At 41.1% G+C, this 17,030-nt stretch overlaps 1 protein-coding gene across 1 annotated transcript in view; it reads left to right on the forward strand.

The window, feature by feature from the left end:
- Window positions 1–17,030, forward strand: part of SGPP2 (sphingosine-1-phosphate phosphatase 2) — a 70,252-nt gene that overhangs the window by 44,624 nt on the left and 8,598 nt on the right. Inside the window, exons 3-4 of the mRNA XM_034782542.1 lie at window positions 8,647–8,820; window positions 12,176–12,265. Coding sequence (XP_034638433.1) covers window positions 8,647–8,820; window positions 12,176–12,265 — 264 coding nt within the window. The remainder of the gene's footprint in view (window positions 1–8,646; window positions 8,821–12,175; window positions 12,266–17,030) is intronic.

The raw sequence follows: 17,030 nt of genomic DNA on the forward strand, positions 1-17,030 counted from the left end.
AATTTGCAGAGTGAGTGATGTGCAGGTGGGAAGAGGAGAGCATGCAGGGGAAAGAATGCCAGGGTTTATGCAGGCATCATGGAGAACATGTCTATGAGGACACCATGCTTTGGAGATCTGTATGGGGTAGACTGATGGAATGGTGGATGATTGGGGATTCAGTGGATCTACTCCTAAGTGGATCCACCAGCCATTCCCTTTTTGAGGAGGAGGGCAGTAGCCAGTGCAGAGACTAATAGCTGTGTACCACAAAACAACAGGTCTACAACCTTAGGCTAACCCCTTGTTCTTGGGCTTGGCACAGGGAACCAGATATACCCCTGAAAGAATATACTCCCTTAGTCTCTCCATAGTTTCAGGTCTCCCTCTCAGTGCATCAAGCAGTTAAATGTATGGGTTGCATGGTTCATCTGTTTACTCAGCCTTTTGAGGGAGGAGGCTGGATAGTGTGATCTGTAAAGCAATGCATCCTAGATTTTTGTTTTAATCTCTGTATGTGCACCTAGAGTCAGACATCCATTTTATAAGTCTGAAAAATAAATACTGCTTTCACAGGTTTTGTCTTTCTACCTTTCCTTCTCCTAGCCAGCTTATTTGTAGCAAATATCACTTGCAAATGATGCCAGTCCTTACATTTTCACTCTCCAATGTGTTTGATGCTCTAATGTCATTTCTGTCTAGATACAACAGCCATGTTAAAACAAAAGCAGCCTGATTGCTAATAGGAGTGTGAATCTAGGAAAGAAAGTGGATATGCAGGATTTCTACACAAATGCTTTAGAAAGAAAGGCAGACCCACAGGTTCAAAGTCAGGCAGCCAGAGTAAGTAGAAGCCTCAAGGAAAAATTCACCAATGTCATTGACCCCACGTATATTCTCTTGACTTTCATTAATGGATCAATAGATCAGATAAGAAGAACTCAAAATAGAAAGCTGAAAATAAATAAAATGTAATGGATGCATTCTGGCTCCTTTGTTAGACAGCAAAAGAATATTTCAGAGTATAAAAATAGAAAAGACTGATCAAAGTGCTCTGCCAAGTCTTCAAACATCTGTGGAACAATGGGCCTTTCTAGCTCACATACTAAAGCTCTCACAGTAGATTTTCTTGGAGACCTCAATTAGAAGTAGGTTGCTGTTTTTATATCAGGATAATGGCCTGCACAACAGAATGATTAGGATTAGATGTAGTCACCGAAGAGTTTGCAAATGTAACAAACAACTAAAGAAACCAGGTAATACTGTGCAAATATTGTAAAATGGGAAATTATGTATTCGCACAGAAGAAACTGCAGCAAAAATAGTGCCAGTTATTATATTAAGGTAGCAAGCCACTGTCTAGACGAATTATTTTCTCTATTGTATTATCAGACTTTTTTCCGTCAATAGTTACTCAAGTGGGACTTATGTGATGATTCTATGGAACCACTGTAACAATATGAGGGATGAGAACTTAGACTCCCTATCTCTTCCCACACCATATATCTTGTGTGTGTGTGTGTGTGTGTATATACACACTCCTACACACATATACAAAGTGTGTGTAATACCTAGCTCTTATTTAGCTTCTTTTTAAATTAGTAGATCTCAAAAGCACTTCACACTCATTGAGGTATTTAACGGATATCATGTGTGTCAATACAATTTGCATGCATCCTGCAGAGGAAGAACGGTTAAAGGCAATGACTGATATGGCAACATATGAGAGAGAACTATTTAAAATGCAGGATCATTTAGTTGAGTAGGAACTTAAAATACACGAGAACTCCTTTTTTGGTTATATAAAGCAGGACTGAAATGATATCAACACTGGTATACATGCTGAAAACACACAAAAACCTACAAGTAAATAATGATGGAAAGACATGTGCACTCATTATTGTCTTTATGAGAAGTGGTAAAACTAGTCCCATGTAAAGGTCAAGCAGCCAGCTGCACAATGGAGAACTCTGGCACCCATGGGTGGGAGGAACCCTCTGCCTTTCAAGCTTTGGAGACAGAGCTGCTACTGCAAATTAAGGCGCTGCAATGCTCTCTCAGCCATTATGTTTCCCCTTTTAAAACACAGCACTGACCAGTACTTCTGTCTAGTAATGGATCCCTCAGCCTTCTCCAGGCCTCCTTTCTGGCAGTGCACAAAGGGTCCATCCTATCTTGCCACACAATGTACCTGCTCCACTAGATCAAGGGGGGGGGAGGTGATTTCAAGGCAGGATTTCCCCCCAAAAATGCATATTTAATACAGTGTAGAAGATATGTTGGGTGTTATACAGAAATTCAAAATAAGTGCCTTTTTGCGTAACATACATATATGAAAACAGAGCTAGGCCTTGAAACCCACACTCAGCAATCCACAAGCAAACACTGTGATGTCTCCCATTTTAGAAGCAATGTAATACAGGGAGTTCTAGGGCTTTATAACCTCTACAGAAGACAAAATACCATTTCTATTGCACTGAGGCACTGTGTATCAAAGCAAGAGTTGTCAAAGTTAATAGTACATTATGGGTTACGTAATCCGTGTTTGAACTGGGTTTGATTACTGAATTTTGAAAGATAGGGAGTATTTTGCAACAGACCTCCCAGTTACTAGTTAGAACTAGCACTAGTCTTTTTTTTTTTTTAAAGTAGCAATTCTTAAAACAGCAGAGGATCTTGGGAGTTCCAAGGTTTGTATGTGTGGAATGGCATTAATGGCAAGCCTAGAGCACTGCTAAATTCTAAGGGTGGGGAATTTCAAGAGTGCTTATCATTGTCCTACTCTGCTTCCATTAAAGTGAATGGGAGTTTGATTGATTTCAAATGGGACAGAATTAGGCCAATGTTTAAACCACCATCTGAAAAATCTAACAGCATGGTTCTGCAGATGAGTTCCTGGGGGTCCCATCATATCACATAAGGGTTGATTAGACCAGTAGGGCACTCCATAGTTGGGATAGCCAACAAATGGTGGAGTAATGGGACATTCACAGATAAGAAAGTCCCCAGATGTAGATGAGGAGAGTACCTTAATGTGACTACAGCAAAGCAAATTTCAAATCCAGGCTGATTTACTCTTTATCACTATTTAAAAATGCAAATTGCTGTGGAGTTGCATTCTGTTCTTGACACTGGTCAGGTGGCTGTTGGGGATGAAGGGGTAGGGACTGCTAGATGTGATGATTTGTCAATGCATGACTTGCTGTTACTATCCTTTTGTTGTTGCTGCTCATTGTCAAGCAGGCCCACCGACAGACATTCTGGGCCCCAGGGCCAGGGGAAGTTTTCAAGTGTTCCTCTCACTTAGTTCAACTATTTGAATTCTCAGTGCAGAATGGAAGCAAAGGGTACAACTTTCACCTAAGTAATTTTTCATATTTCTTGCACCCAGTTCAAACAGCTTTCATTTTAAAAAAGTGCAGACCTAATACATGCATAGTCCTGAATCTGGCGGGTGTGTGTGTGTGTGCACGCGCTAGTTTGAAGAAATTTAGCTTTGAAATAGCAGAAATGAATGTTCAGTAAGAACACTCTGAACATGCTTTGACTTCAGGAAAATAAAATGATTGCAATGTGATGCTCAGTGTCTTCACACCTGCACTGCAGCATGGAGAGAGCAGAACTCCTTTTCACAAAAGGACATGAAAAAAAACTGACTTGGGAGGGGAAGGGAGGGTGGGGGGAGAAAACCACTCTCTTTCCTGTAAGCCTCAGCAGGCCCCCTTCTCAGCAGTATGTACAAATGCAGTGCTAATAGTATAAAACAGTATAATATTGCAGCTGTAGAATTATGGGAGTCATAAGCTAAATCTCAAGCTTCAGTGAAGATCTATGCCAGACCATTTGACATTTCACCTACTGTGCAAAGTATGTCTCTAGTCATGATGCCACTTGTTGAAAGCCAGAACTAGGATATTGTTGTGATCCCTTCGGGCTTTGACTATGGAACAAGCTACCTATAATACAGTAGTCCTGCAAGGTGTGCTAGACCATCTACTTTCTTTGGCTGTAATTGCAACATACTCTTCTTCAATCCAGCTCTTTACTATCTTTAACTGATCTATATGGGAGAAGGAGGGGTAGGAGTTTGAGGGGTAGTATGATAGATTGGGGCCTTGTGCTACTCACTGTACAACACATAGTAAGAGTTGGCCCTGGCCTCGAAGAGGCTACAATCTAAACTCAGACAGAAAAGATGTGTTATCCCCCATTGTACAGAGGCATGGTGGGACAAAGTAATCTGGCTAGGGTCATGTTGGGAATCTGTGCCAGAAAGAGGAAATGAATTCAGATAAGCATTAATGAGGCCCCATGACACCCCTGTGAGGGAGGCAGTTAAGGACACTGCCGAGAAGTGGTACTGTGCGTGCCTTACTATATAAAGAGGAGGGAAAAAAGCCTGACTCTGCTCACTCAACCCTCTGCCTCTGAATATGCACCTGGCCCAACCGTTAGCTGCCTTAGTCCTTCCACTGTGATCTTGGACATGACTCCATCCTACCGTCTCACTTCCCAGATGCCTCAGAGTTCCTTCTGCTCTTCATCCCTCCCTCCTGCCAATATCCAATCTCTATTGTTTCCATACTAACCTCAGTAGTCCCATTTTCCCTTATGAACTTGCATCCCAACTTGGCTTGCAAATAATTCAGGAATGAAAGAGTTAAAAACACTATGCTGCAAAAGCAAAACAGCCCCAAACTGTGAGGTACCTTGTATTTAGACACACTTCCTTAAGTTTTCAAAACAACGTAAAGGGAATTAGCCATGCTCCTCCCACCACATTTCATGAATCACTCAACTTAAATCCCCATGCATTGCTTTGTAACTGTCTCCTCAAGTTAATTATGTCTTGCACAATCCATTATGTTTCTTGATTTTCTTACTTCAGTAATGGAAAAGAGGAGTCTTTAGGTTCAGACAAATTCCACACGCCAAGACAAACAAAATACATTTATTAATGTGCAAATTAAAATGATTTATGCTGAAATTGCCTGTTTGTTGTTTTCCACCAGAACTGCAGGGAAAAAAAGCAATTGATCTGCATCACTCAGAAATTGAACGGAACAGAGTGCATCCTAGAAATAAACTTAGAAGCAAAGCAGTTAAAGCCAAAAACATAGTTCCCTAGCTACCTGTTGAACACTAGCCACACAGGAAAGAAACAAAATTGAGCACCAAAGCAGGGAAACGGTACTTCGCTTGGGCAAAGGTTTCTTTCTGTGAGGCTCCGGCTAATTCTTTTTCTGTATATTTGTATAATGACAAATTTTGTCTTCTCACCCAACTTTTCAAAGCCTGTTCCTTTTTCCTTTCTAAGCTTTCGGGTGGGGGCCAGTAGGTAGATTTTCCAGGAGAGATTGTTGATGGAAAGTTTTGCAGGCATGTAGGGTCTGTTGGAATGGATTTTACTTACAGAAGTTCTGAAGATTCTTGTGATATTGTCAAAGTTTTGCCATAGGTAAGATCAGGACCAGTAGGAATGTTTTATAGTCAGCCCCACCAACATCCTAATTTTTTCTACACTCCTGTGAAGAGAACTGGGAGATATGTTGAAAATTCATAGGAAGGCTCTGAGAAAGTATATGAAAAGCTTACTTTTATGGTGCATACTTTTTAATTGTAAAACCAACCATATGTGTCTATCTTGCTGCAGTCATCTATATTTGCTGGTCATTGCTGTAGAATATTTTTCAGACTTGACTGTCTCTTGGCCAAATTCTTTCACTGACGTATATCAGTGTAACCAAGAACAGAACCTGACCTACAGTTCTTACAAGAGCTGTCCTTGTGTGGAGTCTGAGGTGCCTCTGGAAGTGTGAGCAAATGTCTTCTATTTAGAGTGAAAAAAGAACTACAATTGGAGAGCCTCCACTGAAATGCCAATTCCCAGCCTTCGCAAAGGAACCTGTTACACTTTTCTGTGATCTTGTGACCTTACCCAATCCCAAAATTACTTGATCTATGGTTGTGGCCATCTCTAGCTATGCTAAACTTGTTCCACAGCCATCACAGGTTCTGAGACACTTTGCAAATAAGTGATTCAAGTCAAGGATTGAAGATTAAGTTCCCTGCTGTCTAGATTTTTATCTTGGTACTACCACTCCCATGCCTCCAGGTTTCCCTCCCCCCGCCCAATCTTGACTTACCCACATCACCCTCACCCTTCCTAAAGAAAGCTTGGATTATAGGAGACTTGCAGTATCTTTGCCCTCAATACAGTGTTGCCCTCATTACACTGTTCTAGGCAGTACAGGCACATTGACTTCTTAGGCACACGCCCAAAGGCTTAGCGTATGCCTTCCACTGCCTAATATATAATGGTAGCAGTATGAGCTTTTAAATTTTAAAATGACATGTTTTCTAGTCTATGCTGTCATTTAAAAAACATTAGAGATGAATCTTAATTACTTCCATTCATTATATTGCATTTGCAAGAGACTTCCCACCTCTGCTTTCACCTCAATAATAATCCAGCTCAGTATGGCTTGCCCTGCCTTAACTCTAGGCTAATGCCAAAAACAGTAGCTTCATAATAATAGTGGAATACATTTCCCGACCCATCAGAGAGAATTTTTGCTTTTAGTTCTGGAATTTAATCAGTTCATGGAAATGCTCCGCTGCTTGGAAATGGCACAGAATTTTAAACTACAGAAATCCACTAAGATTTTCATCTCTCTTTGACCCACTGTATGCTGTGAACAGTCTGGGGCCCAAACTGTTTAAAACCCACTCCCAGAATACTACTGTGAAATGGAAAAGATCAGTAGGGCCATACTGATGATATTAAATTGGCCATATATACTAATTCATGAGACAACAAAGGGGTTAAATGATATAAAACCTCAAGGGAATCATTTTTACTAGGGTCTGTCCCCTCCAACAGAGAGAGGACCCAGATCTTTATTTCCCCAAAGTTCAGGGGATGTTTGGTTATGACATTTTGATCACAATGGTCTGGTCTCATAGCTACCTTGTATAGGCCAGATTTTGTTTTCAAAAGTAGATTGAGTGCAGGTTCCTGAGTCTTAAGGCCTCTCCTTATAAGGAGAAATCACTTCTGAAATAGAAAATGAAATAAAAACAACCTTAGCACTATTATAAATATTTCATGACCAAGACCAGTTTAAAAAAATTATGCTTTTAAGAAAACTTCTCGTCACGCAGTGCTAGAGGCAGAACAAAGAATCATCGTATACGGTAATTGAATAGTTTCCATGATAGACCGTCACAGCTGAATCTAATTTTTATGTAGAGTTTTTATTTTGTTTTATGAGACTTACTTTGCATATCTCTAGCTGCACCATCCTCATGGCAAAAAGGCTAAAGAAGGTTTGTTTTCCATTCTTTAAAAATGCTGATACCCGGCAGCAAAGGACATACTAACATTCTAAGCAGACTTGTTTCAAAAGCAATATTTTATATAGTAACCTCATAGTCAGAGGTGCAGAGAGCACAGGGCCTTCAGGTTTCCATCACTGTAACTGGGAAAGGGTGCTGAAGCACTAACTGATCCTTAATGAATAAAGAATTAACTTCTGCTTAGCTTCTCCTTCTTACACAGATGCTCAGATGGCTGAAGGGTGGTGGTTTATAATCCTGGTTTTGGGAAGAGCACACACCACATCCAGGACCATGGGTTGAGCTGAAGCCTAAAGTTGGAGTCTATGTTTGTCTTCTGCTATGTTAACTTATTTTATTTTCTGATCACAAGTACTATCCATTAGGGGGAGATGGGGAACTTCACTGACAACAGCTATATCTTTTCTTTTAGTTTCTCTACCTGCTTACAAGCAATAACTGCTTGAGAGGATAACTTTTTTCTTCCCTTTGATTAATAAAAATATTTCAAACAACATCTGTGCTTCAGTGGTTAATAACATATTAATAGTTCCCTGACCTAACTCTTTCTGGTATTACAAAGTGGCTCAGTTACTTGGAATTGTCCAAGCAGTGCATGAAAACACTTTGTTACCAGGAAGTCTGGCAGGAGGAGAAACTGCCTATCCTGCTTCTCCACGGTGTCCACCCAAAGATGTCAAAACAGTTTACCCACCACTGCCTGTGGGTGCTTCTAGATGGTGTTTTGATGGCATGTTGTGGGGCTGGCAGAATTGAAAAATGCCAGACATCAGGGTGGAATTAATCCTTGCAGGGAGAACTTAAAAAAAATTAAGTGTATATTTCAAAGATGAAACATGATAATTTCCTGGGCCTGAAAAATATGTAATAAGGAAGTCTCTAATCTGCCTCTTTGCTCAGAGTCGAGTGGTTATGAATGGAGGAGGAGAAACCTTTACATTTAAAATAAATGTTTAATAATGTGTTAGTGGTGAGGAAACAAATGATGCTGGAGGTTGGGAGCCATTTGTCTCATACTGTGACTTGCTTATCCATGCTGTACCTCTTCTGAGTAACATCCTTCTGGTCCCAGATCTGATCCACTGACAACACTGTGCAGTAAAATTGCTGTTCCTCTCGTGTGCGAGTATAATGAAGTACTCGTTAGTTATTCTGGGGATAAATTCTGATCTCAGACTAGTGGATTTTACATGATATGCTGCAATAGTTGCCCATGTAGCTGAGACTGAAATTAGGCCTTTGTGTGAATGGAGTGAGAATTCCCTCGCCTTAACAGGTCTAGCTAATTATGTGCTCTGTTTCCCCCAGATTGTTATGTACATAGGCCAAGTCACTAAGGACATCCTGAAGTGGCCTCGTCCTCATTCACCACCTGTTGTGAAGCTGGAAATGAGAGCAGAATATGGAATGCCATCCACCCATGCCATGGCAGCTACATCCATTTCCTTCACATTTTGTATTGCAACAATAAACCAAAACAAGGTAAGGAGGAAAAAGCATGCATCTGATCCCATTGAATGCAGCGAGCATGAAAAGGTCCAATGCTTTTACCCACCAAGCCTTCCATCATTACTCACTCCTACCTTCTACTGTTGTAATGGGTTATTACTAGATATGACAAGGACTGTTGTAGAAAATTTCCCAACTCATTTGGGATGGCACTAGCTCAGTGTCATTGTTGGGCTTTGTTACTGTGTTAAGGTTCAGGGAAATGTTCTATGTTTTCACTAAGTACTGACCACTTAAACTGCATCGCTCAGAAGGAACTCTTCACAAACAGTCATAGTATGAAGTATGTCTTGTATTGTACAGTTACACTGAAATACACCTCTACCTCGATAGAACGCTGTCCTCGGGAGCCAAAAAAAATCTTACCGCGTTATAGATGAAACCGCGTTATAGCGAACTTGCTTTGATCCACCGGAGTGCGCAGTCCTGCCCCGCCCCCCCGGAGCACTGCAAAGTCCCATGGACACCAGAGGAAGTCTCTACTGCCATTGACAATGATTATGTCGGATGCAGAAGAAATATTTTTGTGAAATTCCTCTAAAAATGTAATCCCTTTAATGGTCCTGTTGCACTTTTCAAATTAAATAGTTGTTATAAAATATTTTAACGTATTATTGGAAAATATTACCAAGACCTGATGGCTAAGTAACACTGTCCAGTTCACGGCACACTCACAATTATTGTGGTCTACTCAGAGAATCCTCATCAAAAAGACTCATTGGGGAAGTCAGGTTTGACAAGTCAGGCTGTATGTAGATTTTCCTCTTCTTGTTACCATGTACCTTTAAAATATTGACAAGAACTAGAGAAACTCACTTGAATAGTACATAGTGAGGGTGTACAATCAATGTGAGTGTGAGGCACAACATCTTTCTTCTTGCTCTATTGAGGACATAATCTTAGTATAGTAACCCAATTGGCAAAGCTGAAATCCATGTTCTGCAAGGGGGTGTTCGAGCTCAGCACCTTAGAAAAACAGGCCACGTGCTACTGTTCTATAAAAATGAAGAAATTGTCACAAACTTAGGACCACTTAGAACTTCACATTTGCCACTGTGCTATAGAACATGGCTACCAGGAGTTCATAATGACAGCATGCCTAGAGCTCTGGTCTTACTCCTGCTAAACCAGGGGCGGGCAAGAATTTTCACAGGGGGGCCACTCCATGAATTTTGGTAAGTTGTCACGGGCCACGCACATTTCTACCATATTAACGGAGGGGAGGCAGGATCTGGGAGGGGGATCTGGGCTGGGCAGAGGATTTGGGTGCAAGAGGGGGCACAGGGTCTGGGAGAGAGTTTGGGTGCAGGAGGGGGTTCTGACCTGGGGCAGGGGATTGGGGTGCAGGAGGGGGTGCGAGGTGCAGGCTCTGGCCAGGAGGCGCTTACCACAGGTGGCTCCTGGCTGGTGGCGTAGCAGGGCTCAGGCAGGCTGCTTGCATGCAGTGGCCCCACATCATTCCAGGAAGTGGCTGCGGCCGGCTGCTACTGGCATGTCTCTGCGTGCCCCTTGGGGGAAGTGGGGCAGCAGATCTCCGTGTGCTGCCCAAGCCCGCAAGCACCACCCCCGCAGCTCCCATTGGCTGGTTTCCAGGCAATGAGAGCTGTGAGGACAGTGATGGGGGTGGGGCAGAGCGGCCTCCCTCCCCGCCAGGGGCACACAGAGACGTGCCAGCAGCAGCCAGCCACTTCCGGGAGCAGTGTGGGGCCATGGCAGGCAGGCAGCCTGCCTGAGCACCCCGCTGCACCACGGGACTTTTAGTGGCCCAGACTCGGAGATTGCGAGGGGGCAGAGGAGGCCAGACAGAAATGTTAGATGGGCTGGATCTGGCCCATGGGCCGTATTTTGCCCACCCCTGTGCTAAACCCTACTACTTGAACTAAAGGAAAACTTCTTTATCTGTTAGCAGTACCGGGCCACGGCACCCATTTAGGCAGTTCTGACCCTGCCCAGCAGAGGACAGCAGTACACATCCATACTAGCTTAGTCATTACAGTTCTTTATTTTCACCCATATATGAACTTGTGCACTAATATTGCAACCTATATCTTCTGAATAGCTGTATTGTCCTTACTGTAAAATATACCATAAAACAATTTTTTAAATTGTTTCCATTAGAAAATATCCACTGGTACATTCCTTTGATGTCATCTAGAGCTGCAATTGCTCATTAGTAATCCTTCATCAGCCCTGGAACTGTGTGAGGAGGAAGGAATAAATTGGGAATACTCTATTTAGGAGTAACACTGAGGCTCAGGAGGGTGAGGGGAAAACAGCATTAAAGGGAGTCAGACCAGTGTGTGCAGTCACAGATCAAGCTTTCCACAGGAGGGTCTTGGATACTACAGTGACTGTGGGGCCACATCAGTAAATTGTCAAACGTATAGCTCTGCATAAAGCATTTCTGACCTGACCTACAATCACCCCATACCATCCATCTAGTCATGGCACTCTCCTGAGTCACTTGTGCCAATCGAGTGATGATTTTTGTTATACAGACAAATGTCCTGTTGGAGTGAAGATGAGGCCATCAGACTCATTTTCATGGATGACCTAAGCCAGGATTTGAATGAAGGAGTGAAAGACTAATCCATTAACCTAGTTCTCTACCAAGGATTTCTCGCCTCTCTATAATCTGAAAATACTTTACCAAACCATTTAAATAGTTGATTCCATGTTGGTAAGGCCATTCTGAGAAAGAATAAAATGAATAAACCTTATATAAACCCTAGATGACACAAGAAAGTTTGATATTACGGTTAGACTGCTATAATAACTGGATTACAGTTTTAGGCTAGCCATTGATTCCCCCCCACCCCACCCCCGAGAACTATTGATCACAGTTTGTGTCAGACAGTAGGGGTATCACATTTCGCTCTCAGGCAATCACTTGAGCAACTGCTCTGTACCTTGCTTTTTTTCAAAAAATCTCTCTAATGCATAATCACTTAGTGCAAGAACTACTAGATTTTGTGGATGATCTTCTATTGTACATTAAGAAAAAAGAAATCTACAGGTGCCATATCGTCCATAGCTCATTCATGCCATCATTAGACCTACCTTCCAGTGGGGAAAATGGAATCTTAAGACCTTCCACAGGCTACAAGTAATAACGTAGCTTTCAGCATGATACAGTGCCGCCAACATTCAGCCTGAGAGTATCTGAATGCATAACTCTGATACACATTAGCTCTCTGGAACATTAGAACTCGCGTTCTGATTCTAGATTACCATGTGGGTGATGGCCATTGGATAATTTATTTTAGGTACTGACAGACAATATATGTACTTAACTGAATGCTGGTAACATTTCTCTCTCTTTCTACAGTACTCACTTGCGTTAGGACTAATGGCAGCATTTGTATTTTCTACTCTGGTGTGTCTCAGCAGACTTTACACTGGAATGCACACTGTACTGGTAAGGATAAAGATATACTGTCCTTCTGTCTGTGTTATTTTACTGGCACCCATCCCCTTAGTATCTAAGCACTCTGAGGAGTGGCGGAAAAAAATCATATTTTTGGCTTCCTTCCCTACCAACTAGAGGGAATGTTGGGATTTTTTCCGTAAAAATATATTTTAAAAAGGTATTTTTTAACATACACACAGCTCTAGGTGTGTGAAATAGTATTGCAGTGACAGTGCATAAATGGTACTCTTATAGGAACAGTAGGACAAAAAGGTGGATTGGCATTTCACTCTGAATGCGGAAAGGCAAGTGGTTATTTTAACTGCTAGCGACTTCCATACTGTTGGTCCTGCTCCCATGAAGCTCTGTCTCCCATGGTTATAAGCTACTTTCTGTTGATTAACAGTTTGACCGAGTAGAAGGTGGCTGTAGACTAGCCCAATAGTTAGTACTCCTGGAGGAGTGCCAGCACTCGTCACTGTGGTTATCCCATGCACAAAGCATTGTGAACTTCAACTTAAAAACTTTCCCCAATGCATTTCTCATCAAACACAATCATTAAAAATCCAGGAAATTGTTAGTTAAGCAAGATTTCCACCCAAATCAACTTCATTGTGTATACCTTGCCCCCAAAACACACTCTCCAGCTCCACAAGAAACTCCCTTTGAATTCCAGTACCTAACCAACCGTAATATACACAACCAGTTTCTCATAATCACACACAAATGCACAACCTGAATTCTGACCACATGCTTTTTCATGTACAAATGACTCATTATAAATTTTCCTCTAGGGAGATATCTGAATGTAGCTGAAGTTGGGGTTAAGCTTGTGTATTTCAGTGCATTTGTGAATCTGGATGTGTGCACTTTGGTTGATAAATATGTAACTGAAAGGGAGTTTGTTGCGCAGCTGAGGAGCCTGGTGGAGTGTTGGGTATTATGGTGTTTAGGTAAAAAGGCAGGTGAGGTGAGGTGAGGTTGGTGTGAATGTGAATCTTGATTTAATTGTTGATGTCCTGGACATTCAGTGATTGCATTGATAGGAAATATCCTTAAGCAAGTTAACAGTATTGTGTGTGTGGTAGTTTCCTGTTTGTGTACGTGGAGCTAAGTTAGGTTATGACATAACTATGACATTAACTTTTCTGTTAAGTACACATGTCAATGTAAACCTTAATTAAGGAGTCATTAGTGGCATCCGTAATAACAGGAAGCTTTATCGTAATTGGTCCGTAATTAGCAGAGATGTGCAGCACTTTCCTAAATATGAAATTCAGTGTATGAAAATATTTTCAACTTACATAATGCATCATTAATAGTATATGAAGAAATATTGTATAGTCTGAATTATGAATAAAGTAATTGTATTAGTTGTTATGAAGACATAAATTTGATGCATTGTAAAAAAAATAAATTCCTAATAAAATGGTGGTTGTCCATGAGATATGGCCTGACCTTTCCTTCCAACCTTACTGGATCAAAACAATGTCTTAAAAAAGAGAGGATGTCTCCAGTCTAGATTTAACTAGTGACCCTAAGTCAATCAGTAAAAATTCTTAGCATATTTCCGTTGGTGTTCCATGATAATGAAAGAGACTTTTCTAAATTCAGATAGAGTTTGGGGTAAAAAAGAAAAAGCCCTTTGTGCCTATCTCAGATTGCCTTTAAACCCCCAACTCCTTAGTTTAACAGCGAGAAACATATTTCAGTAGAGAGTCTTAGTCTTAAAAAAATGGCATGCTAGTGAGTGGAGCTGAGGAAATAATTCACTTAGAATAATTATTTCACAAATGTAGCCTCTTTCTGTTCACAAATTGTTCATGGGCAATTTAAGGTTCTTCTCAATATTTTACTCATTATTCCAGAACAATTTGTCAAATTTCTATGAATAACTGTCTGAAAACTGCTCCTCAAGCGGTTCAGTGTAATTATTCAGTATTCTAAATCCAAGTTTGGACACAGGTCACATCATATGCTCATCAGGAAGCAGAAACAATAATTCTTAGAATCGGGTTTCTGGTGCAAATGATCACATTTGAGCTCAGTTTACTCCCCTCAAAAGGTTTTGTCCACCTACATTTTTCACTAGAATATTGATGGAAAACTAGCACTGAAGGTGCATGAACACATCTGTAGTGAAATCAATATTTTCTTCAAGCAAATATTCACACAAAACATGCTGATTCACTGAGGTTTACTGAATTTCTCAAATTTAGCAAGTGAATGAACACATGTAATTTACAAAAATTAGCAAGAATATCGCAATACAGCATTTACTTGGTTGCTTTGAGTTTTAATAATAGCACACAATGTAATAAATGTATTTTAGTATAAGCTGTAAAAGTAAGGAAATGTAAGGTCTGATGTATACTTGCAGTTTTATTGGTAAAAGTATTTTGGTTAGGAGCATGATGGTTTTTGGGTGTGTTTATTTTATTGAAATAGTTATATCTGTAGAAGGATTAATGTGGATGCCATTATGGTGACTTACGCCATTATGGTTCTTCCCTGTACAGGAGGGAATAGCTATACTGGCATAAAAGCACCTTTTTACTAATAATTGAATTTACACTCTAGGGGGTTGTACTGCTTTAACTAGTATAGTTAACTAGAATAGCTTGTTAGTGTAGAGAAGCCCTAACTAATACACATAGGTGCTGGAATTAGGGGTGCTGGAGGTGCTGCTGCACCGCCTGGTTTGAAGTGGTTTCCTTTATATACAGGGTTTAAGTCTGGTTCAATGGCCCTCAGCACCCTCATTATACATATTGTTCCAGCGCACCTATTATTATGAGAACCTTCTACAACATCTGCTAATAATGAACCTTGGTTGAGAAGTGGGAAGATGCCACTGTTTTGGGGGATTGCAAATTATAAAGTGTGAAGAACTAGCAAAGTGAGAATTAGTGACATTCTGTATGTAAATCAGAGAAACTGTCACTCAAAAACAAGGAGGAGTCTGGTGGCACCTTAAAGACTAACAGATTTATTTAGGCATAAGCTTTTGTGGGTAAAAAACCTCACTTCTTAACAGGGCCGGCTCCAGGCACCAGCTCAGCAAGCAGGTGCTTGGGGTGGCCAACAGAAAGGGGCGGCATGTCTGGCTCTTCGGCGGTAATTCGGTGGCAGGTCCCTCAGTCCCTCTCAGAGGGAAGGACCTGCCGCTGAAGAATGAAGTAGCAGCGGTACAGCTGCTGCTGAAGTGCCGCCGATTGCAGCTTCCCACCACCACCATCCCCCGCCGCTGGAGGCTGCAAAAACACTGGAGCTGGCCCTGCTTCTTCAGATGTCTTTAAGATGCCACCGGACTCCTTGTTGTTTTCGTGGATACAGACTAATACAGCTACCCCTAATACTTGTCACTCAAAGGCACAACCAAACTCTTGATTAACTTTTGAGGCAGAGATTCTGTAATTAGGAGGAGGTTTTTAAAGGCATAAAGGGCAATTAGGTGCTCCAATTAAGAGTCAATGGGAGTCTGGAGCCTACCTCCAGTGGTATCTATGAAAAATCTCCTCCAGATTTTTTGCCTGAAAACTCTGAGCCAACTCTTGATATCCTTGATCACTTACTTCAGGTGCAGGAGTGAGGCAAACAGGACTTGGTGCACTGTTTAAAGATCAGTAGAATGGGTGGGGGGAGGGGACAAAATTCATCTGCATCTACTAGGATATGAAAACTATGTATGCCGACTTTCATTCGTGGAACAGTATAACACTGAGGCATAAGGAATCACATCACCGACCACATCACAACTGCAGACAACACTAAAAATACACCATGGGAAGGCTTTTATCCTTTTAACCCTTCAGTGCCAGCATCGGGAATTTCCTAATGCATCAAACTAACCCATTTTGCATTAGTGATCACAGCAGAGCTCAGTTTCCCCTTGACTGTAATGCACATGTTCCTGTCTCCAAAAAGCTACATGAGATGGTAGAGGCACACAGTCGCTTGAGAGCCACATTTAATTTTGCAACAGTACTGCAGTTCACAATATATACTGCCATGATTTAAAAAGCAATAATATCTTATCCTACCTAAACATTGGCCAGTATATAAGGAAAAGTCTAAAGGTAATTTGTTATTTAATTCTGAAGGAGTTTCCTCTGAAAACAAAGTAAATAATTTGTGTAAGAAATATAGCTTTAGAATTGATGCATTTATTGCTGATACAGTTACAAAGACAGAAAAGAAGCAGATTCTGTTCTGTAATACGCAGCCTACAATGTGCACCTATCTTCTCCGTTACATCTTGGTTTTTTTCCAATAGCACCATTAGTCCCAAAGGGATTTTAAATGGTTTACAAACTGACATACAAACTATGTATTGGGGTCATTTCACCCGCCGTGGAAAACTGCCCAATATTTGTATGCAGCAAATATTATTCAACAGTTAAGGACAAGTAGTGTGGTAGAATATCATATCCAAACAAAACAATCAGAGGAATTAAAGTAAGCAAAAGAATACCCAAGATGAAATAGGATTCACTTTCTTGAGACATGGGTCTCTCCCCAAGATAGACCTGAAGAAGAGCTCTGTGTAAGCTCAAAAGCTTGTCTCTCTCCCCCTCCCCCCCCATTGAGGTTGACCCAATAAAAAATTATCAGAATAGTAATAAGCATATTTTTATATAGAATGTTGAGCTTTTAGAGAATGTGTTTGAATGATTAGCTTCACTTGTTTATTGCTCATATTTAGAAGAAATTCCTGCTGACTCTAGGTAACATTTTCAAAAGCACCTACATGACTTAGGAGCAGAAGGTCCAT

Source organism: Trachemys scripta, chromosome 9, assembly GCF_013100865.1.
Source record: "Trachemys scripta elegans isolate TJP31775 chromosome 9, CAS_Tse_1.0, whole genome shotgun sequence".
Taxonomy (NCBI): domain Eukaryota; kingdom Metazoa; phylum Chordata; order Testudines; family Emydidae; genus Trachemys; species Trachemys scripta.